This window comes from Chlorocebus sabaeus, chromosome 13 (genome assembly GCF_047675955.1).
Source record: "Chlorocebus sabaeus isolate Y175 chromosome 13, mChlSab1.0.hap1, whole genome shotgun sequence".
NCBI classification, from domain to species: Eukaryota; Metazoa; Chordata; class Mammalia; order Primates; family Cercopithecidae; genus Chlorocebus; species Chlorocebus sabaeus.
The window spans coordinates 34901265-34928892 of record NC_132916.1 but is presented as its reverse complement, the minus strand read 5'-3'; the positions used below and the strand labels follow the sequence as shown (position 1 = coordinate 34928892).

At 37.4% G+C, this 27628-nt stretch overlaps 1 protein-coding gene across 4 annotated transcripts in view; it reads left to right on the top strand.

Moving 5' to 3' along the window:
- Positions 1 to 27628, top strand: part of CDK19 (cyclin dependent kinase 19) — a 215930-nt gene that overhangs the window by 65789 nt on the left and 122513 nt on the right. For 2 of the 4 annotated variants that reach the window (XM_008007334.3, XM_038001010.2), the window contains one exon: positions 7308 to 7383. In XM_008007334.3, coding sequence (XP_008005525.1) covers positions 7308 to 7383 — 76 coding nt within the window. Of the gene's footprint in view, positions 1 to 3727; positions 3914 to 6274; positions 6414 to 7307; positions 7384 to 27628 lie in introns of those variants that run through there. The other 2 variants (XM_008007338.3, XM_008007336.3) reach the window with 2 other exon arrangements.

Sequence of the window (27628 nt, the reverse complement as noted above, 5' to 3'; positions counted from 1 at the left end):
TTTCCAAATAACGGATCATTACTACTAGGCTGGCTGAATATTGGGCTCATGATGATACTGAATAATTCAGAATGATACCCATATGAAACAAGATAATCTTTTTTGTTATTTTTTGTTATTTCAAATTTTATTTCACATTGTGTTTTAAAATTATTTTTCCATGTTGTGGAAGCCTCCTAGTTGGCTAAGCCAAAGCATCACATAATAAAGGAAAGGGATACAACGTGGATTTATGTCATCATTGTTCTTGAAGAAAAAAATAGTTGGCCCAGATGTCATATGATTTGAAGAATGTCTTTTTTTTTTCTAATGTGACCAATGGTAGCACATCACATAGTTTGAAGAATGTCTTGTAAGTAACACCTAGTTGTAAAAACTGATAATACTGTCTTATTTTAGATACTGTATTTCTGATGATTTCATGATTTGAATTGGACTCATAAGGTTTAGAAAAAAGCAAACTTCATAGAATTGTTTGTCTTCTAAGGCAGTGGTCTCCAACCTTTTTGGGACCAGGGACCGGTTTCGTGAAAGACAATTTTTCCACAGACCCAGCAGGGTGGGGATGGTTTTGGGATGATTCAAGTCCATAACATTTATTTTGCACTTTATTTGTGTTATTATTATACTGTAGTATATAATGAAATACAACTCACCATAATGTAGAATCAGTGGGAGTCCTGTGCTTGTTTTCCTGCAACTAGATGATCCCCTCTGGGGGTGATGGGAGACAGTGACAGAACATCAGGCATTAGATTCTCATAAGGAACACGCAACCTGTCTCTTGCACGTGCAGTTCACAGTAGGTTTCGCACTCCTATGAGAATCTAATTCTGCCACTGATCTGACAGGAGGCGGAGCTCAGGTGGTAACGGGTGTGATGGAGAGTGGCTGTAAATACAGATGAAGATTTGCTTGCTCGCCCACCACTCACCTCCAGCTGTTCAGCCCTGTTCCTAACAGGCCACCGAATGGTAGTGATCTGTGGGCCAAGTGTTGAGGACCTTGTTCTAAGGGATATGAAAGAGAAGTATTGGGCTGGGTGTGGTGGCTCATACCTGTAATCCAAGCACTTTGGGAGTTCAAGGTGGGTGGATCATTTGAGGCCGGGAGTCGAAACCAGCCTGACCAACATAGTGAAACCCTGTCTCTACCAAAAATACAGAAATTAGCTGGGCTTGGTGTCATGTGCCTGTAATCCCAGCTACTCCAGAGGCTGAGGCAGGAGAATTGCTTGAACCAGGAAGCAGAGGCAGCAGTGAAGCCAAGATTGCGCCACTGCACTCCAGCCTGGGTGACAGAGTAAGACTGTCTCAGAAAAGAAAAAGAGAAGTATCTTCAGAACTGTTTCCTTCGCTTCCACCCTCCCTCCAGTTCTTTCCTGGGCACTCAAGTCCTCTTATCTATGTGCTACTTCCTCTAGGCAATATCATCACATTTATGGACTCAAACCTTTCAGTCTGAAACTCTACTATTGTAGACCCTTAGTAAATAAATATCTTCAGGACATCTCCTTTTTGAACTTCCGAGGTATTTTCATTTTTGGTTGGGGTTTCTTTCTGTGTAAAGGAATCATTTCTAAAGCTACAGAATCTTCTGAGATCTGATATGAACCTTGTTCTCAGAGGCATCATCCTTGTATCAGCCAAGCTCAAAACGTCAGACTCATCTTTGACCCCTCCTTCTTAATCTTTTCTGTTCATTTGGTCCCATCAGTTCCTCCTTTAACATGACTATCATAGATGTCCCTTCTTTTCTCCTGTCTTATTACCCCTCTGTCATGAAGAATTGGAAGAGCTGGTCTTAGCTCTGCGTCTAGCTGCTGGCCTAGTTTCTTTATCACTGAAGTGAAGAGATTATACATGATTGTCTTAGATCCCTTTCAGAGCTAACATTCTGTTCTACTAATCCAAGTTTTCACCTGCTCACACTTACATCGCAGTAACTTCCTAATTGTTTTTCGTTCCTTTAATTTTAGTCCTCTCTAATAAGATTAACCTTCATATGTAATTTTCATTGCTTTTAGGATAAAATCTTAGGTTTCCAGGTCTTCATTTAGGTCATGTCATCATTTCTGTGGTTAATAGTGTGGTCATTTGGCCGGGCGCAGTGACTCAGGCCTATAATCCCAGCACTTTGGGAGGCCAAGGTGGGCGGATCACCAGGTCAGGAGTTCGAGACCAACCTGGCCAATATGGTGAAACCCCATCTCTACTAAAAATACAAAAAATAGCTGGGTGTGGTGGTGCACGCCTATGGTCCCAGCTACTTGGGAGGCTGAGGCAGAAGAATTGCTTGAACCCAGGAGGCAGAGGTTGCAGTGAGCTGAGATCATGCCACTGCACTCTAGCCTGGGCAACAGAGCAAGACTCCATCTCAAAAAAAAGCCCAAAAAAAACAAAAACGTGTGGTCATTCATGCGATGAGGCAGAGTGGAAACTTCATCCATCTTCAGAGTCATCTTCTCCTTCACACAGAATCAAGTGGTTACTAAATTCTGTCAGTTCTGACTCAAATGTCTTTTGGACCTATTATTTCTTCTCCTCTGCTGCTAATCTAGTCCTTCATCTTCTCTTATCTGGACATTTGACTCAACCTACCAAATGTTTACTCTGCCACCTGTTTTTATCTGTAGTTATCACTGTTATCTTTCCGAGCAAAGATCTGTTAACCTTCTCTGTTCCAAAAACCTTTGACTCTACACTGTTTACGTATCAAACACAAGCTTCTTTCTAGATCATGTGGTCTCTTTCTTTACTTTTCTAACCTCATCTCTTGCCCTAGTCATAATGCACCTAGCTTTCTATTTATACTGGATACCAGCTGTTTCTTGAATATACTTCGGTTGTTTTTCTTATGCCATACTTCTACCTGGAATTCTCTAAACCTCTTTATCCCTCCTGTACATGGGGAACTCCTCCCTCAAAGCCATGGCTTATTGAAATTACCTTTCTTAAAGCTCTGAATGAATTAATGGTTACATTCTCTCTGCACTTATTATGCATATCTTTTGTGGGTGTGGAGCACATCAGGTTACTTGTATATTTTCTGGTCACCCAGAATCTCTTTCTGTGTGGATTGTGAACTTCCTGATATCTGTCTCTAATTTGTTTATCCCAAGAGTTTGGCAATATTGGGATATATAATATAAACTAATATAAAATAATAAGACTTTTCTGTTTTTATTAGAAACAAAGAAAAAGGATTTTTATTCTGTTATTTGGAATACTTTAAAATTTTCCTTCAATCTTGCCTCATTTTGGTTTTTCTTATCTTTCTTTAAAAGATGCTTCTTCTAAATTTTTTGTCTACCGTAGGTCTTTGGGATCCACATGGGCCATGGCTGGTCTGGACATCCAGCAGTATTACTGATAGGAGTCAAAGAACCTTGGGCCAGTCTAATCGTGACTACAACAAATGGAACTTTGGTTTAACTTGTGTTTTTGAGTGTAGGCTACTGAATTGTGCTTTACCTTGCTACAGTTGAGTGTGGGCTGGTCGCCAAGTTTGGATGTTGTTAAAAGGTGTAAGACTATCTTTTTCATTAAAACAGATCCTAATATTTCATTTAAGAGATGTTCCTGCTGGGCTTGCTTCTCTAGACTTGAGAAATTCTTCCCTGAATTACATTTAAATTCTACCACTGAGCTTGATTTTCTGTATGGGAGTAAACTTTCATTTTAAAGTAATGATTTCTATTTTTTTGCACAGATATGTGCTTTTTATATTTTCTACTCTCTATAGAATTGTTTGCATCAAGAATTTTCCAGAACCAGGAGGGCACGGTGGTACAGGCTGTAATCCCAGAACTTTGGGAGGCCGAGATGGGCAGATCACTTGAGTTCAGGAGTTGGAGACCAGCCTGGCCAATATGGCAAAAACTCATCTTTACAAAAATACAAAAATTACCTGGGTATGTGGTGTGTGCCTGCAGTCCCGGCTGCTTGGGAGGGTGAAGTGGGAGGATCACCTGAGCCCATGAAGTCGACACTGCAGTGAGCCCAGATCATGCTACTGTACTTCAGCCTGGGGGACACAGTTGTCTCAAAAAAAGAAAAAAAAAAAGAAAAAAGGAACATAGTGTCTCAGATGGAAGACCTAATACAATCAGTCTCTGTCAAATATATTTGTTCTATTTTGTTACATAATGTTCACATCAAACAATTGGTTTTCATTGTGACTGCTGAGAGTGAAGTTTTCATGGTGTTGCTACACGTTATAGACATATAGAAGAAACATCTTGATATTTAAAAATTCTATATAACATTTATCCATGTTTATAGTACAAATATGTGTATTTTTAATTCTTCTGGATGCATTTAGTAAATTCCTCTGATTAATTTCAATATGCAGTTGCTCTAATCATACTATCTAATATACATGAAAATGTAGAAAACAGTTTCTCTGAAGCCTTTGGAATTGCTTTGTCTATCTTTATGTTATTTAGAAATAAAAGTAATTTGGAAATGAAATAGTTTTAAGGAGGAACTAAGCTGCCTCTAACAGCCAGATTATCATAGCAGTGTAGGCTAGGCAGATTCACCTGCTTTTCAGCCTTTTCATGTAAAAGAAAAAAATTGTTCTTTTATGATATTTAATATTACATGTGCCTGAAACATCTAAGGTGTGAGGTATGAATTCCTCTACTTGGAGGAACTCCTGGAGAGGGGCACTCACATGGGATGAGAGCAGTAAAGCTTCTCTGTCTCATGTGCCTGATCATTGAAATATTTCTAGACATTGTGTTAGAGGATGCATATTTAGTCTTCAGACTAAGGTGTTGGCATATGCCCAAAGATTGGCATTCACGTAGTACAGTGCCAAGGAGTCCCATATGCCCTTTGGGACCTTGCAACTTCTTCATATGGTGAACCTCAGAGATTCCACATCATCACTTACCATCTGACAGTTAGTTTACAAAGATAAAAAGTAATGATATATGTACTTTCTTTCATTCTCAATTTAAATGTTGCAAATAAATCTTAAAATTACAAATGTTTGAGTATTTTATTAATTTAACAGATGGAAGTTATATTTAAACTTATTAAGTGAAATAATTACTGGGTTTGTTCCTTGTTCCTGTCCATATAATTTAGAGTAAGAGGCCTATGCTTAGTCTCTTCTGTTCAAGCTTTCAAATTCCTTTGACAGACTGGATGTGAAATTCAAAAGCCATTAATTCGATGTGTTAATTTTGCACTTTTTGACTTACTGCAAAGATCTTATAGTTTCCATAGCAACTATAACCTATCCAGATTGTGTAATATTCTTTACAGTATTAAAATAAAACTATGCAATTACATGAGCTTCTGGACTGCTTTGTCTAGGGGAACTGAGGATTGAAATATTTCTGTTGAAAAAATTATAGTTGCATGTGAAAAATTTTTCAGAAAGCTTTTATAATTTTGCTTAAAGAATACATCAAACTTAAATATTTAGCAATAGATATCTGATAGATAATTTAATTATTAAATGTATAAAATTTACATCATAAGCATTGCGTTGAGCTTCTCAGGGACATGTGCTCTCACTCATATACCCACAAATACATTTAAGGCACAGAAGGAACACTTGGCTTTGATTACATTCAGTCACCTGCAGTTTGTGCTTCTTAGTGGCTTCTGAGTGGTCTGAAAAGTCTAGTTTTATGTTTGGGCAAAAAACAGGATGGAGAAAAAGGAAAAAAATGATCCTTTAAGCTTTCCTTATTTTTGACTTTGCTGTTTAAAACATGCCTGAGATACCACTTTGAAAATACTAAAGATTGTTTTAGTAGGTATTTTCAGAGTATCAATTTATTTTGTTTTTTTCTTTTTACCCCAATTCTAATTTAAAAGGCAGTGTAATATTAGCACTAAAGTTAGTCGGCATAACTTCCTTCATCTTAATGTAACTGTTTTTAATTTTTTGTATTGCCTTCAACATATTTGTAGATGTATATTTTTATATAGTATAATTTGTATATTTTCTCAGTAGCGTATGGTACACATTTTCCACGTTTCTAATGACCTTCTAGCCATCATTTTAAAAATTGTATCATAGTCCATCTTGTTGACATACCTAGTATGTTTTGTTTGTCAAAATACTGTTTAATTATTTCCTGAATGCTATCTGTTGGAAGAAAAATGGATATAATTTTCAAAATGATTGTGAGGGAAAGTAACCATGACTCAATTATTTGCTTATAGATGATTGTGAAAATCTTCAAAAGGGATGTAAAATGGTGTTTTAAAATGTGGATTTTGAATAACATCCTAAACTGCTCTATCTGCAGGTCAACACAGAATGGGGAAAATGAGGAATAGCTAAGTAGACAGATGTGACACTACTTTGGCGCTATATTTGACAAAAACATCATGACATGGTGGTACTTTGCTGAGGCTGTAATACGATCAAAAGACAAAACTTGAAAGGCATGGATTTAACTCCTCTTATAAGAACAACTCACAATATGAACTATAGTTATGATATTCAGCAGGGACCTTTGTGTGGCTGGTTCTGGTTTCAGCACTCTTGAGAATGCTTACTGTACTTACTGTATTATACTGGCTGCCTACTATTAATATTTTAACAGAATGTTTCACTGGTTTTTGAACTGCTATATTCTCTTGGTTAAGCAACTTAGTAACTATTGGGATTTCCCAGAATTCCTAATACTACGTGCATTGTTTGAAAAATCCACTTTAGGTACTGGATTTCTCCTAGTGTTCCTGAGAATGACATGTTGGTGGCTAGAGCTTTGAAGTCTTTAAAAGGCTTTTGATTGAGGTCTCTTTAAAAGACTTTTGATTGAGGTCCTCGGGCTTTTGAATGTCCCCATCCTAAGTGAGATACAGTGTGTTTCAGTGGGTTATCATTCCTATAAATGCTTCTTATACTATGAAATTACTTTAAATGAATCTGGGAGTTTATGTCTGTCAGTTTTTTTGTAGCGAATGTCTATAACAGAATGCTTTATGTAGACTCCAGATAATTAAGACAGGAGTGGAATTATCTTGCAATATGTTTGAGTTTATATTTATGCTTGTTTACTCTTTGAAACTAGTGCTGTGTTTAGTATCCTGTTCTGTTTCAATTTTGAATTTTGTGTTTTGGCTCTGTCTGATGTTTTCATTGTGACATGAATTTCTTTTGGTATTTCATATTTCTGTAGTTGAAATATTATCAAAAATAATAAGCAATGCATGGCATAGTGAGAGTGTTTACATATCACTGAGAAATTAAGTGCGTTTCCATTGTTTTTGTAGTTATAATTTTGAATCTGAAAGTAATATATGGAAAAATAATGTTTTTTTGTTTATGTGCAGAAAAGATGAAAAGGAATATGCATTGAAGCAAATTGAAGGCACAGGAATATCCATGTCGGCTTGTAGAGAGATTGCAGTAAGTGGATACAAATACAGTTATTTATTTTATTATTGATATTGGGTGATGATTTATTTTAATATAAAAGAGTTTCATTTATATTATAATGAATGTTTATTTTACATATGTTTAAGAATATTTTAGGTAGAATGAGAAAATCTGCATAAACTTTTTATTTTATTTTTAAATTTTGAGACAGGATCTTATTTTGTTGTCCAGGCTGGAGTGCCCAGGCTGGATCACAGCTCACTGCAGCCTGGACCTCCCAGGCTCAAGAGATCTTCCTGCCTTAGCCTCCCAAGTAGCTGGGCTTACAGGCATGTGCCACCACACCTGGCTAATTTTTTAAGTTTTTTGTAGAGAAGAGATCTCCTTATGTTACCTAAGTTGGTCTCAAACTTCTGGGCTTAAATGATCCTCTCTCTCCTTGGCCTCCCAAAGTGCTGGAATTAAAGGTGTGCGCCACCACGCCTAGCCCATAAACTTTTTAGTTACTTGAAAGTCATCTTTGAATATCTTCTTAATGACATTTAAGATTTGTGATCTCAGTAATACTGAACAAAATGATTTAATTTATTAAAATTGTGATGGAATTTTAATTAGTAATTTAATTAATGTCTATTTTTCTGTAGCTTTAGGACTGATAAGTTCTTTATAGAGTGAGGGGTCATACTATTAAATCTTATTCATTTTAAATACTATTTCTGAAATATATAATATAGTGAGATTTTATTAGTCACCAGAAAATAAGACCATCATAATAATAGGATAATCCCTTAAAGAAAATAGTTCCTTGTTTTGGTCTTTATGTATCGTACTAGTACATTTAAGAAATGATTGTCCACAAGAATACCAAACATTTAATGAGTGTTTACTAGGTACCAGGCTTACTAAGTGCTTTCAAGTATTCACTTAATTTTCACAACAGTCTGTGAAATAAAATTTTAATATCCCCATTTTACAGATCAGAAAACAGAGGCAAAACTATAATTATAGCTCAGAAGGCTTACTATTATATTACCTTATTTTAGTTCTTCAGTAAATGTTGCTAATTAGGGCTTTACCATAATATCACATCTACTAGAGATATTCGTCTCTAAATTGTTAGATATTTATTTAAATAATTGTTACTTAATAATTGTTAAATAATTATATTGTACATATCCATTAGGGATTTCTGTCTCCAATTTAATAACTATTACATATATTGCCCAGAGTACCATGTTTCTGCTTCACCTGCTTGGAAACACTCCTTCATTGCTTTTAGTCATAAGAAATGTGGTGCAAAGAACACATGGGGTGGGAAATCTCTATACCTGGATGTCTGCCTTAGTAGCTAAGTAGTGATGAGTTCCAGTTTCATCTGTTAAATAAGGGAACTCTTAGGTCTCTTCTAATCATACCTTCTTTAATTCTAGAATGGGAGCCTCTCCCCGGACTGTGCGTACTTTGAGGGGCAGACCTTGTCTTTTTATCTTTAGTTCCTACCATAGTGTCTGACACAGCAAGTGTGCCATAAATGTTTCTTGAATAAATAAATGAATGAACAGAATAAAAAAATTCTACCAGTGGTCCACAATTCTAAATTTGTGTTACTTTTATTTTTAATTTTTTTTTTTAGAGACAGGGTCTTGCTCTGCCACCCAGGCTAGAGTGCAGTGACTAAATCATAGCGCACGGTAACCTTGAACCCCTGGCCTCAAGCAGTCCTGCCTTGGCCTCTCAAAGTGTGGGACTGCAGGTGTGAGCCACCATGCTTGGCCCTATGTTTGCTTTAGGATGCACATTATTTGAAAATATTCTAATTTGGTGATTTTCCATTGATTATAAAGTGGTTTTTGTGGCTGGGCGTGGTGGCTCACACTTATAATCCCAGCACTTTGGGAGGCAGAGGCGGGTGGATCACCTGAGGTCAGGAGTTCAACACCAGCCTGACCAATATGGCGAAACCCCATCTCTACTAAAAATACAAAAATTAGCCGAGTGTGGTAGCATATGCCTGTAGTCCTAGTTACTTGGGAGGCTGAGACAGGAGAATTGCTTGAATCTGGGGTGCAGAGATTGTAGTGAGCTGAGATTGTGCCACTGCACTCTAGCCTGGGTGACAAAGCGAGACTGTCTCAAAAAAAAAAAAAAGTTTGGGGGAGGTATTTGTAATGTTTTACCAGATAAGCATTTGGTAAGTGATTTTTCACATTTTAAAATCCTCACGTTATCATATCAACCAATATAAATATTATTGGTGTGCTATTTTTTTGTGTTAGAGTACCGTAATTTAGCACAGCATTTTCAGCCCTGCCTTCCATGAATTAATTGGGTAAATAACTGAAATTTTAGGTATTGATTAATAGGAAATGATAACCTAATTATAAATGTCCTTTTTGAAACAGAGACTTCTATGTGCCAGGGAATCCATGGGCATGTATGTCTTTATGTAAATTTGGAATGTGATGGAGAAACTTAACTCTTAAAATCTGTTACAGCCTTCATTCTTTTTTTTTTTTTAATTTTTTTTTAGGGAGACAGAATCTTGCCTTGTCACCCAGGCTGGGTTGCAGTGGCGCAATCTTGGCTCAGTGCGATTTCTGCCTTCTGGGTTCTCCTGCCTCAGCCTCCCAAATAACTGGGATTACAGGCATGCACCACCATGCCCAGCTAATTTTTTGTATTTTTAGTAGAGACAGGGTTTCACCAAGTTGGCCAGGCTGGCCTTGAACACCTGACCTCAAGTGATCCACCCGCCACAACCTCCCAAAGTGCTGCAGTTACAGGCATGAGTCACCACTCTCAGCCATAGCCTTCATATTCTTATTGAGAGTTTGCCTAATAGAACTTTAGAAAGTGTGCAGTTTCTAGATTGAATAGCATTTTATGAGTACCTTAAATACTTAGCCCCAACATGATAGGGATTTTCACAACAAGTTCAGCATGGATGGTATTTCACAGTGACTATGCATATATATCTTATACATTAAGCCCACTAACACAATTTTATAATTATTGTTTTATGTATTTGTCCTTTACATCATATTGAAGAAAAGAGTTACAGGCAAAAATACATTTATGTTTTCTTTTCTCTTTGCCTATGTCATTATTTTTCCTGGTGTTCTTAATTTTTTGTGTGGATTTGAGCTACTGTATAGAGTCTTTTCATTTTAGCTGAAAGCCTCCTGTTAGTATTTTTTGTATATCAGGTATACTAGCAATAAATTCTTTCAGTTTTTGTGTTTGGGAATGTTATAATTCTTTTTCTGTCTTTACCCAGCTATCTTTGATTTTTGCAATATTAGTGTTGTTGGATGTAGAATTCTTGGTTGATAGTCTTTTTCTTTCACACTTTGACTGTGTCATCTCTGCATTCTGTCCTCCGTGGTTTCTGATGAGAAATCAATTGTTAATCTTGAGAATCCCTTGTATATGGAGAGAGTTTTTTTTTTTTTTTTCCTCTTGTTGATTTCAAGATTCTGTTTTTGTCTTTGGCTTTGACAGTTTGACTATGATGTGTCTTGGTGTGGATCTCTGAGTTATCTTACTTGGAGTTTGTTGAGCTCCTTGGATGTGCAGATTAATGTTTTTCATCAAATTTGAGAAGTTTTCAGCCATCATTTCTTTTTTTTTTAAAATTAAATTTATTTTATTTTGTTTTGTTTGAGATAGGATTTCACTCTGTTGCCCAGACTAGAGTGCAGTGGCATAATCATGCTTACTGCAGCCTTGACCTGCTGGGCTTAATCAGTCTTACCACTTCAGCCACCCAAGTAGCTGGGACTACAGGTATACACCACCATGCTCAGCTAATTTCTTTTTTTTTTTTAATTTTTTGTGAAGATGAGGTCTCACTATGTTGCCCAGGCTGGTCTCAAACTCCTAAGCTCAAGTGATTCCTCCTGCCTCAGCCTCTGAAAGTGTTAGGAATATGTGTGTGAGCCACTGCACCCCACCACAGTCATCATTTCTTCACATAATCTCTCTTTTCTTTCCTTTCTCTCTCTCCTATTGCAGCTCTCATTATACATATGTTTATAGGCTTCATGGTGTCCCATGGATCTCTCTCCAAGGCTCTGTTCATTTTTCATCATTCTTTTTGTTGGTCAGACTGAATACTCTTATTGTCTGTCTTCAAGTTTGTTGATTCTTTCTTCTGTTGTTGAGCCCCTCTGGTGAAATTTTCATTTTAGTTATTATTTGTTTAGTTTTCCTGGTGGTGGAAGGACAGAGTATGTAAGGGAATCGAGAGTCAGAGAGGTTAAGAGGGACTGATAGATTGGGGAGAATGGAGGCAACACCATAAAGAGTAGATAGGGCTTGTTCTCTGTCGTCTTCCTTCTATATACCATTATATTACCTAATACCTAGTATTTTCTAGTTCATATAGGCACACATAGCTGAGAGGATTTTAAGGCAGAAATAATTAGGAATGAACATTTCACTCATTACTTTAAAATGTGAGACTGTGATTGCAGAGTAACTCGAGGATATAGTTGGATGCTGGGAAAATAAGTTAAAGAGCTTGTAATCATGGAATAAACTTGGAAGAAGTGCAAGTGTACAGAAAGGAAAAAAGTTTAAGAATGAAATATGTTGTTACCTCAAGTCTCACTGAAAAAGAATGTTGTGTCACGTTTTAATTTCATTTGAACCTTACTGACCAAAGGCTCATTATAACTTCATACCTTTGTACAGTGCTTTACACTTTACATTATGTCACAACAGGGAGTAATTCTGGGTGATTACAATACCAGGATCATGTGAACATCAGCATTTTTAGCCTGGGATTACAGGGAAGTTCTAATATAAAGTCTATTACATTTGCAGCCTCTATGATCTTAAGGTTGGTAGGTTGAAAACGTGGTAAATACTATTAATTCAAATCCTATTCATTTGTTTTGCGATTATGATATTAAAATATGTTTGTCATAAAATTAGCAGACAATATAGAAAAAGGCTGGTAAAAGCACCTGTTATGCCAACACTCAGAAGTAATCATTTTTTTTGTATATTCTTCTAGACTTTTTTCTTTGCAAAAATACACAGAATTTTCCCCCCACAAAAGCAGAGAGTCCATTAATTTTCATGAAATATAATTTAATCTGGAATAATACAAATGTAAATTTCAAATTTATTAATCATTCTGGGTTTTATAGGATATAAAGATTATAAGGTTATTACCCTGGAGTCTAGGTGTGGTGGCCCCCACCTGTAATCTCAGCACTTTTGGAAGGCTGAGGTGGGATGATTGCTTGAGGCCAAGAGTTTGAGATCAGTCTGGACAACATTGTGAGACCCTGTCTCAATAATAATAATAATAATAATAATTAGCTGGGCATAGTGGCACTCACCTGTAGTCCTAGCTGCTTGGGAGGCTGAGGTGGGAGGATTGCTTGAGTCCAGGAGTTAGCGGTTACAGTGAGTTACAGTTGCACCACTACACTGCAGCCTGAGTGACAGAGCGAGACCCCCATCTCAAAAAAAAAAAAAAAAAAAAGTATATATATATATAAAATACAATAAAATATATTACTCCTGAGTACTTCTAACAACATCGAGATATTTCCAAATGAAGTGAAGAGCAAAATTAGGGAAAATTAGGGGGAACTAGGGTGAAGGGCATAGGTTGAGGAGATGTCTTAGTCTGTTTGGGCTGCCATAACAAAATACCATAGACTTGGTGACTTATAAACACCTATTCTAACAATTCTGGAGGCTGGGAAGTCCGGGATCAAGGCCCATTCAGTGTCTGGTAAGGGTCCGCTTCCTGGTTCACAGATGGACGGCCGTCTTCTCCCTATGTCTCCACATGGTGAAAAGGCAACCATTTCTCTCAGGTCTCTTGCATAAGGGAACTAATTCCATTCATGAGGGCTCTGTCCTCGTGACCTAGTCACCTCCCAGAGGCCTCATGTCCTGATATCATCACTTTGGTTAGGGGTTAGGATTTCAACATATGAATTTGGGAGGGCAAGGGGCGTAAACATTCAGTTTATTGAGGAGGGAAGAGAAATAGGGAAATACTGACTTTTTGCAGACTGCTGCTTCCCTCAGCTCTGGCTTGGGTTGCTGATTAACTCCACTCCCTCATTCACCTCTGCTCAGTTCTTTCTCAGTGTATATATCCATCAGTATCCCAGCATTGATGCTTCTGTGGTGAGAGGCAGGATCGGCAGAAAGGGGCTGTCACCTGCTGTTCTTCCCCATAATGCCCAGCAGACAGGGCAGTGGGAGCAGCACTTTTCCTTCTTTTCTTTCTTTTCCTCTCTTGCCACCATGGTGGTGTGGCAGGCTGCTTTGTAAACTTCAGTGGAATGCTTGGAACTTTCCTCTTGGCATAAAGGAATAAACCTTTGCTTTGTTAAATTTATAAAGTGGAATTGATAGAATGTATGTTTGCTTAGGATTCCTCTGAGCAAAACTCTAAAATGTCTATGAACCAAGGCTCAATTCTTATTAATTTTATTTCTACCAAGTTTAAAATTATTTTCTTAAATTTTATGTATTGCAAGTTGAGACATATATATTTAGTTTTTTAGTTTTATTAAGATAATTTAATTATATCATCTCAGTTGTTTTTATGTTTTATTTGTTTATTTATTTATTTTTGAGACAGAGTCTCGCTCTGTCGCCCAGGCTGGAGTGCAGTGGCACGATCTTGGCTCACTGCAATCTCCACCTCCCAGATTCGAGTGATTTTCCTGCCTCAGCCTCCTGAGTAGCTGGGATTGCAGGCATGTGCCACCATGCCTGGCTAATTTTTGTGTGTGTGTGTGTGTGTGTGTGTGTGTTTGGCAGAGACGGGGTTTCACCATGTTGGCCAGGCTGGTCTTGAACTCCTGACCGCAAGTGATCTGGTCACCTTGGCCTTCCAAAGTGCTGTGATTATAGACGTGAGCCACCACACCTGGGTTGTTTTTATGTTTTACACTGAGTGCAAGTTTCTTTTTCTTTTTAAATATGTGTGCAACTTTATGAAAGTATAGATTAGTGGAAATAGATGTGTGAATCAAGTATTTTACCTTTTCTATGAAAGAGACAAAATCAAAGTTTAGTATTGAGATTTTTAAAAAACACTCAGAGTAGAAAAATAATGTTTTTTTTTTTCAGACTTTTAACATGATGTTCTGTAACAGTTATTTTCTTTAAAAGTTTGGCATGGTTTTTAAGAGCTTAGAACTATAAATTATATGTGAAATTTCCCTTGAGCAAGATCTGTTCTTTGGTGTGATCCTTGTGTTTTCCTTAAAAACAAACAAAGATTTTACTTTTGGAGTTGAAGACTTAGCATGGATATTTCCTTATGAAAAATGTGGTTTTTTTCCTTGCAATATATGGTGATAGTTAATATTTTTCTCAAATATATATTTAGCCTTCTTGGCAAAATAAAGACTTTCTGCCAACTCGGATACTTAAAAATGAAATATTGTAAGAGTTTGGGATTGGAGTTTGCTATTATTTTAGGAGGATTCTGGGAAACTAGTACAAGGTCAGTGCCTAGGGAGGAACTACACTGTAGCATTTTTAAATTTCCTTTTAAGACCTGAAAAGGTACAAGGAGCCAGCCAGCAAACAGAACCTCCAGTCCTATGGTGTATCTGTCTGTTGTCTGCTCTACTATACCTGTTAAGTCATGATGTGTGTGTGTTTATATACACCTATTGGACTATTTTTCAAGCTACTGTGTTTCCTAAGTGACATATCTTTATGTTGTCAGAAGGTGATTTAAACACCCATTATTGCCAGTAATAGAAAAGAGGCGGGCCATACAGGTTTCTGGGATTTTGTTCCTTCTCACTTTTGTGTTGCTCACTTTTGTGAGAAGGAACAGTTTGAAAAAAGATACCAGCTTTGCTCATTAGTTTCTGATGTGTTTGTGTATTTGTGTGTGTGTTATGGTAAGGGAAGATGGGATGGTGTGGTAACACAAGTCATAGATGTAGCTGAAAACTTCTCCATTTCCGCCACTCTAGGGGAATAGACTACTTAGCTGTTAGCACAACCTTTAGGCTCTTGTGGTAGCTGCAAATGCTTTCCTTCTTTGAAGAATTGGTGGGTTATGATGCAAAAGTTGGCTTTCTGCTGTGTCAGTATCCCTCCCTACTGAGTACATCAGTAGAGTTATTTTAGTTCTCCTAAAAATATAAAAATTATCAATTTAATATTCCTGCTCTAAGCAGTTAGATTTAATTGGCTATTAATTCTGTATTTTTAGTGTTTATTTTTCTCTTGAATAATATTGAAGCAAAGTTGTGCTAGTGATATAAATGCAGAGTGAAAGACTGAAAATAAATCTGATACTGGTGTGTGAGGGGCTTGGCTCAGAGTCTGAATATAAATATGCAGTAAATGGTGCTGGTTTTTGTTGTTGGTATTATTATTGGTAATAACTTTTTCCTATTTAAACTCTAAGCAAAGAAAATAGCTTAACTGGTTTTCACTGTGGTCAAAGTAAGTTATTCTTAAGACCATAAATTTCGTTTTAGAATGTGTTCTTATAGAAGATAGCAAACTATAACATTTAACATAAACTTAGTAATTCCAGATTAAAAATAGGAGATTGAAGTGATAAAACTAAAAAAATGTATATTTTTAAATATGCCTTTGGCTTCAGATTGTAAGGTGGGAAAGAACTTGGACTTTGGGTTCAGATAGACTTGGGATTGTATCTGGATTCCACTATTATCCTGTAAATCTTTGGCAAGTTACTATTAGTACCTGGACCCATTTGCTAGGTAGCAATAGAGATGAAGTGGTTTTTTTTTTGTTGTTTTTTGTTCTTTTTTTGAGATGGCGTTTCGCTCTTGTTGCCCAGGCTGGAGTGCAATGGCGCGATCTTGGCTCACTGCAACCTCCGCTTCCGGAGTTCAAGTGATTCTCCTGTCTTAGCCTCTCGAGTAGCTGACATTACCATGCCTGGCTAATTTTGTATTTTTAGTAGAAACAGGGTTTCTCCATATTGGCCAGGCTGGTCTTGAACTCCCAACTTCAGGTGATCCGCCTGCCTAGGCCTCCCAAAATGCTGGGATTACAGGCATGAGTCACTGCGCCTGGCTGAGATAAAGATTTTGAAGGGGAATCAGTTATGTTTTGATTTCCTAGTAAGCCTGGCACTGCTGAGAGAGTAGGCTGTGCAGCAGTTCATAGGTTCCTCAGATTCTCAGAATCTCTTTCCTTGCTAAACTTTCAGGTCATTCTCAGCTCCACCCTATAACCGCAGTATCACCTGAATCTCATGAAATGTTTTGGCAAAGCACTTCTGTTCCAAAGATGTTCAAAACTCTTCTGAGTTACCAGGAGGAAGTGGTTGCCTGTGAGGGCAGAGTCTTACTCTTGCATATATTTTAGTGATATATACTATATATAAACTCTTGGATTACAATATGGATGAGTTCTACTTTTATTCTAGTTTGTTCTTTAGGCTACTTATTCTGCTTAATTTGGGTTTGGAATTAAGTATCTCGGTCTGTGCAACCTATTTTTTAGTTTCTTGATTTAAAATAATTATTAATACCGTAAGCAACTGTCAATAGAATTTATCTAATTTCTGTGAATCTTAGTTTCTTCGTGTCTAAAATGGGGGATTTTTGGCATAGATTCACTGTGACTTCATGAAATTTAGCTCAGAGTTTGTATCTGATATATTAACTATTGAATCCTTGGAATCTGTCTATACGGTGCTTGGAACAAAGTGGGCTGTTAATAAATTGTTAAATAAATACAAGAATTTACTTGAAATTGTTATGTTAACAATATTAGTAACATCATAAGGGAGTGGTATTCTGATAAAGTTTTTTTTTTTTTTGGTAGTAGAAGATTTTAAGCTTTGTGTTCAGGCATATTCTTATTTGAAATATAAACTTAAATTGCGTGGTGGCTCATGACTGTAAACCCAGCACTTTGTGAGGCTGAGGCAGGAGGATCTCTTGAGCTCAGGAGTTTGAGACCAGCCTGGGCAACATAACAAGACCCAGTCTCATTAAAAAAAAAAAAAAAAAAAAAAAAAAAAGATTAAAAATTAAATTTTGTGGATTATTTATTATCTAAAATTTTTGATCCATTCTGATTTTCCTTTCCATAACCATGTATGATTTAATGAATAAGGGGTGGAAAATAATCATTTCAATGTAAATTACTTGAGTAGGAATTTGAGATCATTACTATTCAAGTAATTATTTGAATAATATTTACTGTTGTACAAATCACTACTCAAGTAATTTAATTTTTAATTTAATGTTTGAGTATCTGTTATAATCTAGGCATTGTGCTAAATGCTGAGGATATAGTAGTGAATACAGTTTTTCCCTTTCCCTCAAGAAGTTTATAGTTTTGGAGGAGACAGACAAGGAAACCATTTTCAACACTGTGTAATCAATACTGTGACAAAGTTAAGCACGGTGTGCTGGAGGAGCACCCAGCTCATACTTGGCAGTCTGGGAAGACTCTTTGGGGATTTTGTGGTAGCATAAATTTGAAAGCCTAATAGGAGCTAGCCAGGTGGAGGAGAAGGGAGAATGTAGAAGGACATTTGGTCTGAAACAGCATGGAGGAAAGCCCAGACATGAGAGAGAGCCAGCGAGCAGTGCTCACCCTCTTAGTTTTATGAATAGTATTTGAGGAGTTGACTGCTTTAATTTTCAAGCCTATCAAATTGTAGTTATTAAAACAGCAATGTGTAAATTTTTATTGTGTTCTGCAAGTAAAATTTTGGGGCTTACTTACTGCTGCATCTAGGGTTACCCTCACTAATGTGTGGAGAATAGAGGTACTGTTAAAAGTTGATGAAACGGCTGGGTGTGATGGCTCACGCCTGTAATCCCAGCACTTTGGGAGGCTGAGGTGGGCGGATCACTTGAGCTCAGGAGTTGGAGACCAGCCTGGGCAACATGGTGAAACCCCATCTCTACTAAAAATACAAAAATTAGCCTGAAGTGGTAGCGGGCCTGTAAGCCCAGTTACTTGGGAGGCTGAGGCACGAGAATTGCTTGAACCCAGGAGGAGGAGGTTGCAGTGAGCCAAGATTGCACCACTGTCCTCCAGCCTGGGTGACACAGAGGGAGACTCTGTCTCAAAAAAAAAAAAAAACCACCAAAGTTGATGAAGCAAAAACTTACATGAATAATAATTTTTGAAGTAAACAGTAGATGAACTAAAAATGATCAAAAGGAGAGGAATGATGGAAATGGGAGATAAATGAGCTACAGTTTCATCTATTATGTCAGAAAATCAATAATGTTTAAAGTTGGTAAGTCAAGAATAGTGATATAAACACTTGAAGATAGAAAGTACTCAAACAAAAACCAGAAAAAGTTAAAAAATAGTTGCATATGGGAAAGGTGAAGTATGGATCAGAGGATTATTTATTTGATTATAATCTCTGCTACGTTTTTTGTATTTTAGCGATGTGTAATATATATTAAAATAATTTAATAATAATTAAACTGAAATAGATTTTAAAAATACCGTACCTCCACCAGAATGGCTAAAATGAAGAATACTGGTAACACCGTTGTTAATAAGATTATGGAGTAACTGGTACTGATGGAAGCATGAAATAGTATAGCCACTTGGGCAGAAAGTTTGCAGTTTCTGATGAATTTATACATACACGTATTGCATGATCCAGCAATTCCCTTTTTAAGTGATTTGTATCCAAGAGAAATTAATGCACGTGACTACAAAAAACTTGTACAAGGATGTTCATAGCAGCTTTATTTATAATAGCCCCAAACAAGGGAAAATCCAAATGTTCAGCCATAGGAGAGTAGATAAATAATTTATAGTGTATCCATAGACTGGATTACTATTAAACTCTAAAAAAGAAAATCGATGCACTTAATAACTTGGACGAATCTCAGAAACATTAATTTAAATAAAAGAAGTCAGACACAAAATAACACATATATGAGTATTTGTGTATGGTTTTATTTATATGAAATTTAAGAGCAGACAGAAATACCTATTGTGATAGAAATCAGATAGTGGTTGCCTTGGGTGGGGAGGAGGGTTGAGTGGAAAGGAGTTCACAGAAACTTTACAGGGTAATATAAATGTTGTATGTCTTCTGTCGCCCAGGCTGGAGTGCAGTGGCGCCGTCTTAGCCCACTGCAACCTCCACCTTCCTGGGTTCAAGCGAATCTCCTGCCTCAGCCTCCCAAGTAGCTGGGATTACAGGTGTGCACCACCATGCCTGGCTAATTTTTGTGTTTTTCATAGAGATGGGGTTTCACCATGTTGGCCGTGCTGGTCTCACACTCCTGACCTCAAGCAATCTGCCCACCTCAGCCCCCAACAAAGTGCTGGGATTATAGGTGTGAGCCACCCTGCCTGGCCAAAATGTTGTATATCTTGGTTGGTGGTCACACAGGTGTTTATATTTGTCAGAATTCAAGCTGGTCACTTAAAACTTGTACATAATTTACTGTATGTAAATTATGCCACAATAAAACACTAGTAATTAAAAAATGTCTATTACAAGATAAAGACTAGAGAGATTGGTTCTTTAAAGGAATGGAAGAAGTCTAATATGGTTGCAAGGAAGAGTTGAGGATAGAAAGGTTAAAATGTTAGACTGGGGCCATCTCGAATGACTTTTTTTCTTGCTTTGTTGCCCACGCTGGAGTGTGGTGGTGCAATCTCTGCTACTGCAACCTCCGCCTCCCAGATTCAAGCGTTTCTTATGCCTCTCGGGTTCAAGCAATTCTTGTGTTTCTTGTGCCTTAGCTTCCTAAGTAGCTGGGATTACAGGCATGCACCACCATACCCAGCTAAATTTTTTTTGGTATTTTTAGTAGAGATGGGATTTCGCCATGATGGCCAGGCTGGTCTCAAATTCCTGACCTCAAGTGATCCACCTGCCTCAGTCTCCAAAAGCCCTGGGATTACAGGCATGAGCTACCATGCCCGGCCCTACCTTGAATGACTTTGTAAAAACAGAGGAATTGGAGAGAAGTATTTGAGATTTAAGAGATATTTAGGAAACAAAACTTTTAGTGATGATTTCTCTGTTAGCTAGATGGCGCAGTTTACTGAGCAAAAGAGCCAAGGTGGGTGAGATGGGGAGGGTTGGGTAAAGATGGTGACCTGAATTTCAGAGATCTGATTGCTTAGTTTTGGGAAAGATATAGAAGATTATATAATAGTAATACTACAACTAGAAATATAATAATACTATCACCTTTCAAGGCATTATTGTTGTGTAAATTATTATGTGTCCCCTTCTGTTCCAGCCATTCATTATCCCTTCTCGTTTGTCTTTATGAAGAGATACATGATTTGCCATTCATAGTCTATACAAAATACAACTATTGAACATTGGATAGTCTACGCAAATAGGATAGAAAAATAGTTGAATGGTTTTATTCAAGAGAATGACTGTCAGTATTTGTCTCCATATTTAATTTTAATGGCCAGTCATATAGTATTGAAATAGCCAGTTAGACTCTTTCATGAGAGAGACTGGAAAAGACCCAGTGCTACTATATTTTTCTTTTCTAAAAATTGAGATACAACTCACATACCATAAAATCAGTCCTTTTAAGGTATATAATCCATTGGTTCTTAGTGTTTTCACACATTGTGCAACTATCACCACTGTCTCGTTCCAGAACATTTTCATCATCACACAAAGAAACTCTGTACCCAGTAGTAGTCATTTCCCATTACCCCTTCCCCTCCCCAACTCAGCCCTTGGCAACCACTAATCTAAATCTGCTTTCTGCCTCTATGGATTTGCCTATCCGTTATTCTTTTGCAGTTAGCCTGTCTCCAGCATCATCACAGCCAGTGATCCCACACTGAAGGTTGTGAAGGTTGTTTTTCCTTGAGTCATTCTATAATCCAGTGATTTTCAGATTTTGTGGCCCTACGTATCACCTGGGGATCTTGTTAAAATGCTAAAATGCAGATTCTCTTTCAGTAGGCCTGGGGAAGAGCGTGATATTCTAAATTTCTTCCATTTGTTTTTTTTTTTGTTGGTTGAGACAGAGTTTTGCTCTTGTCACCCAAGCTGGAGTGCAATAGTGCTATCTCAGCTCACTGCAACCTCTGCCTCCCAGGTTCAGATGATTCTCCTGCTTCAGCCTCCCAAGTAGCTGGGATTACAGGCATGCGCCACCACGCCCAGCTAATTTTTGTATTTTTAGTAGAGATGGGGTAGCACCATGTTGGCCAGGCTGGCCTCGAACTTGTGACCTCAGGTGATAGGCCTGCCTCGGCCTCCCAAAGTGCTAGGATTACAGGAGTGAGCCACTGTGCCCAGCTGATATTTCTAATAAGCTCTTAGGTAATGCTGATGCTGCTGGTCCAAAAGTGACATTTTGACTACTGAGGTTCAAAGATGCCTCAGAAGCAGAAGAAATTTAATTGTAAACATAAATGAATTTTTAAGTAGCAGCTGGTACTAATCTAGAGGAAATTATTACAATCTATTGAGTTTGTTTAATAGTGTTTCTTTGTTAATTGCCTTTCAAAGGGATTACTTCTACCCTACATCGTAACTATCTACATGTTATGGGACAGTTTATGGGCTTATTTGTATCCATAATTAGGTTAGTGAAATCAAATAGTAAAGAAAACTGAGTTAGAACTTATTCCACAAGTATAACTTTGTTGTTTAAACATCTTCTGATATTCAGCTCTAATTCCTTTTTGAAAGAAACTTTTCTACAGATTTTGTGTTAGTAGATTACTGGTAGTCTCAAATGAGTTCTCTAACCATCCAATTCTGCATGGCTTCCTTGCGTTGTCTTTGGGTTGATTAGGATTGCCAGGAAGTAAAATAGCCACTACAGCTGCTTCCTTTTTCAAGTCATTCAAGTTAAGCTTAATGTAGAAAAACTTTGTGAGATTTCATTAAAATTCCTCCCTACTCTCTAATTAGAGTATAATAAATCCAATCAAGATAGGCTCTGGATTTGGCTGTTAGTACTCCAATGAAGGCAGAAATGGGGACATAGTTAACTATAGCAAGGCTTATTTTATACAAGTAAAGAGCCTTGCTTCTAACAGTGGAGGTATGAAGCTATTTAGTCTTGGGCCATCTATTGCTCTCAGTCTGAGACCCAGTTGTATAACTCAATGGATTAATATTTCCAAATTAAATAAAACTGAATTGGGTACAGTATTGTGCTCCCGTAGTCCTGGCTACTTGGGAGGCTAAGGCAGGAGGTTTGCTTGAGCCCAGGAGTTTGAGGCTGCAGTGTGCTACATTTGTGCTTGTGAGACTCTGCACTCCAGTCTGGGCAACATAGCAAGACCTAGTCTCAAAAAATAAAAATAAAGTCTGGGTGTGGTGGCTTATGCCTGTAATCCCAGCACTTTAGGAGTAAAGTGGATCACTTGAGGTCAGGCATTTGAGCCAGTCTGGCCAGCATAGTGAAACCCCATCTCTACTAAAAAAAAAAAAACAAAAAAAAAAAAACAAAAATTAGCTGGTCCTGGTGGCATGTGCCTGTAGTCCCAGCTACTTGGGAGGCTGAGGCATGAGACTCACTTGAACCTGGGAGGCAGAGGTTGCAGTGAGCTGAGATTGTGCCACAGCACTTCAGCCTGGGTGGCAGAGCGATACTCTGTCTCAAAAATAAATAAATAAACAACAAGGCCGGGCGCGGTGGCTCAAGCCTGTTATCCCAGCACTTTGGGAGGCCGAGACGGGCAGATCACGAGGTCAGAAGATCAAGACCATCCTGGCTAACACGGTGAAACCCCGTCTCTACTAAAACTACAAAAAAACTAACCGGGCGAGGTGGCGGGCGCCTGTAGTCCCAGCTACTCGGGAGGCTGAGGCAGGAGAATGGCATGAACCCGGGAGGCGGAGCTTGCAGTGAGCTGAGATCCGGCCACTGCACTCCAGCCTGGGCGACAGAGCGAGACTCCGTCTCAAAAAAAAAAAAAAAAAATAAAAAAAAATAAATAAATAAACAACAAAATAACATAAAATAAACTCTGGTTAAATTTTTCCATGTTCTTTATCTTAGTGTAAAAGTGTCTTAATATTTATCATAGTATGAGTACACAGTTTTTTCAGTAACCTCTTGTCCAATAGAAGGTAGACATTTTAAGTAATCGATCCGTATTTATTTAGTTCTACAAGCAGTGGTTTGAGGGAGCAAATTCAATTAAGGGTAAAAAGCATGGGTTTTGTGCCTGACAGATTTAGGTTCCTGTCCTAGCTCTTTTACTTACTGGGTCTGTGATCTTGTATAAATTACTAATCTCTTTGCACCTGTAAAACTAGGGAGAATAATACTTACTTATCTGTGGAAAGCACTTAACATAGTGCCTGGCATATAGGGTTCATTAAATATTAGATTCTATTATTACTAATCATTCAGTAGGTATACATTGCCTATTCTATGTGCTAGGCACTATACGTCTTTCAGAAGAGATTGTTAATGAGCAAATATTCACACGAATATTTACACAGGATGATAAGAGCTAAGGAAAAGCATAGTATCATGGAAGGATAACAGGAGAAAGATTATCTAACTTTAGGGCATCAAGGAGGATTTTCCCCAGAAAGTAACATTTGTGCAGAGATTTGAAGGATGAGTGGGAGCTAATTAGTCAGAGTAGAGGGAACATTGTGTATAAGCATGAAGCAGCATGCCACATTTGAGAGTGTAGGAGATGCTGGTGTACCTGGAGTGATGAGTGAGGATGAAAGTGACCTGAGAGAGGAAGACCCCCTAACAGGGCCAGGTCACATGCAGCTGTGTGGGCTGTGTTAATGATCTTGGGTTTTAGCAGGGAAATGACACAGTCAAGTTAGTTTTGTTTTTTTTTTTTTAAACCACTCTGGCTGTGGTATCAATAGATGAGAGTAAAGATGGAGGAGAATATGTAGGGAGAGTAGTTAGAAAACCATTCCTGCAATCAGGCTAGGGAAGATAGACAGAAGTGGAAAAAAACTTAGGGATTTTTCCTGAGGGCAGATGGATAGAAACTGATGAATTGGATATGGGCAGCAAGGGAGAGAAGTGGCAAAGATTACCATTTTTTCTGGCTTTGGCAACTAATTTGACTGCTAATAGATAGCATGTGTTCTCTCTCTCCCTCTCTCTCTCTCTGTCTCTCTCTCTCTCTTTTGAGATGGAGTCTGGCTCTATCACCCAGGCTGGAGTGCAGTGGCACAATCTCAGCTCACTGCAACCTCCGCTTCCCAGATTAAAGCAATTCTGCTGCCTTAGCCTCCTGAGTAGCTAGGATTACAGGTGCACGCCACTGTGCCCGGCTAATTTTTGTATTTTTAGTAGAGACAGGGTTTCACCATGTTGCTCAGGCTGGTCTTGAACTCCTGACCTTGTGATCCCCCACCTTGGCTTCCCAAAGTGCTGGGATTACAGTTGTGAGCCACCGTGCCTGGCCTTTCTCTCTCTTTTTTTTTTTTTTTGAGACAAGGTCATACTTAGTTGCCCAGACTGCAGTTCAGTGGCAGGATGATAGCTCACTGCAGCCTCGATTTTCTGGCCTCCAGTGATCCTCTTCACTTACCTCAGTAGCTGGGACAATAGGGATTTGCCACTATGCCTGGCTAATTTTCTTTCTTTCTTCCTTTTTTTTTTTTTTTTTTTTTTTTTTTTCTGTTTTTTAGTAGAGATGAGGTCTCAGTATGTTGTCCAGGTTGGTCTCAAACTTCTGGGCTCAAGTGGTCTGCCCGCCTCAGCCTTCCAAAGTGCTGGGATTACAAGTGTGAGCTCCTGCACCTCACCCAGTCGCTCTTCTTGAGAGAGGAATTCTAGAAGAGAACTAAGATGGAGAGGACAGACAGAGATTTTCTTTTATAAAAGACATCTTGAGTTTGAGATTCCATTGAAACATTTAAGAGGAGGAAGAGATGATTACGATCTCAGTCGTGAAGAGGATTATACAAGAGCAATATATGACGTGGTTCTTTCCATCATGAACCTTATATGCTGGTCCAGAAGATAAAACACATTTTTGAATATAATTAATATTACAAGACTGTGATTGAAGACATTCTGAAAGAGCAGGTACAGTAAGTGGAGTGAGGCCACTTTGGACATGGTGATCTCAGAGTTTCAAAGATAAGGAAATAGTTAAGATGGGCTTTAAAGGATAAGTAGTGTAGGAGGGAGGGAAAAGCACTCTAACAGTAAATGGAAAAAATAGGTAGGTAGTGAAAGGAGTGTGACGAGGATCTGGGTTGTTAGTTACTAGTTATAGAGCAATTTAGTATTCATCAGAGCTCAACCAGGAATCTTTTGTATATAATAATTTGACTTTTATAATGTGTTTTCATATATCTCATGAGAAATGGTCTTATATAACCTAATTCTGTCTTATGTCTCTGTCTTTCCTACTTATTGAAAGGTTCATATTATTGAAACCCACTATTCTGTTGTTGACCTATAGTAGAACTATAAATATTATTCTCTGACAGAATGTTATGAAGATGTGCCACTGAATAATAGTTGTTCTTTCCAGCTTGATTATCTTAGGGGAAAAATGACATGTGATTTAATTTATACGAGAGTACCTTGTAGACTTTATGGGATTATGAAAATGCAAAGTATTGTTATTAATCCTCCCATATATTCCATATATTCCATGTTACTCTTCAGAACTTAGAAGTAAATATTTTTTGCTCTGTAGCAAAATGACTGCAATCAGTGGACTTTTTTCCAGCACCTTTGTCTAAGTCTGGAGTCTAAAAAGCCCAGCTCTCTGTAGGCCAGGGTCAATTTGGGAAGTGTGTAGTGATCTTTCTTTCCCACTCAATTGTGGTTTTGTTTGCTATTAACAAAAATATAGTTTTTTATTAACAGATAAAATAAGTGTAAACCACTAGTTCAAAATATTTTTCTAAATTACCCAATTAAGATTTAAGATCCCTCCCACCCCATTCACTTAGGTATCTATAACTGGGGACATTTTCTAAATGGAACATTTTCAGGCATTACTTATGTATCAATTATTACTTAATAATTCTTTCATTTTCTTTATGCTCGAGTTGAAAGAACACTTATATTTGATTCAGAGGGTTTTCTAGGACTATGAATAGAGATAGTGTTTCAGAGTTTCAACACACCAGAGTCCTTTCCTTTCTCCTTTCTTGGAACAAGGACCTGGTAACATCTGTTTATTCTTACTCAAAATGCTTGCATTAATTTACCTTTGCTAATTATCTCCTAAAGTATTCCCTAATACTCTCCTTCCCAAGTACAGAAAAAGTATGTGAAATGCTTAGTTGCTGCCTGATTATAACATGATTATAACAGTTGCATCGTGAAATACTAGGATTATCTTTTTTCCCAATCAGATAAGAGTAGTTTCCCTTCATTTTTCTTTACCTCATTATTCTTTGAAGCTACTGGTGTTTTAAAAATGGTATTAAAATGTTGTTCCCATAGCAATACCCTACTAGTTTCTTATGGAAAACATGGCATGTTTTACAAGTTGGATTGAAAAAAAAAGAAATGCTTTCTGGAAGAGTTTATTTATAAACTCAAGCCAATAGAACATAACTGTTTATTTATTTTAGAAGCATTGTTAAGCAGAATGTAACAAAGGATTTTACACTTTGATGTAAATAAAGTACGCTTCCTATCTTGCTTATGTAAAAGTTTATCTTTGAATTTGTATTAAGTCAACATTTCCCCTCTCATAATTAGACTTGAACAATTTAAATAAAAAACTTAAGTACTGCTAAATTTTAGTGAAATAATTTCTAGATTCTATTTAAAGGTGCTTATTATCTGTACCCAGAAACTGATTGACTGCTTATGAGACTGTTAGTGCAATGCCCATATTACCCTTGTGATGATTTCTCAGACAATTAGGCTGCATGAGGGATGGTGGATTTTGTTCAGGATCTGTTTCTTTCTCTCTCTCTCTCTCTACTGATTTTGTAAAATCAATGCTAAGATATTTTAAATCTTTTTGCATTTAAATTGTATAAATTATGTTACCCATTTTATGCTGTTTCTTACTATCTGTGTTTAGTAATATTCAGTTTCATCTCAACATTTGAGTTATTATTTTTCTGAGAGAGTTTAGGGAAGATATTATATTTATAATTAAAATTATTAATCCCATGTTTTCCTCCTCTTAGTTCTGTCTCGCTAAACTTAATTTCTATTACCTCAGTCTTTTGAGATTTTTTAACATCCAAAAGCATGATTTATTCCATATTCTAGTTTGGCTACCGTTCTCTATCCTTTGTTGCTGTGGTTTTTGAAAGCTACAGAGCCATAAGATATCCTTTGAAACTAACATAAATTATATTTTATGGAGGTTAGATTTAGTGTACTTC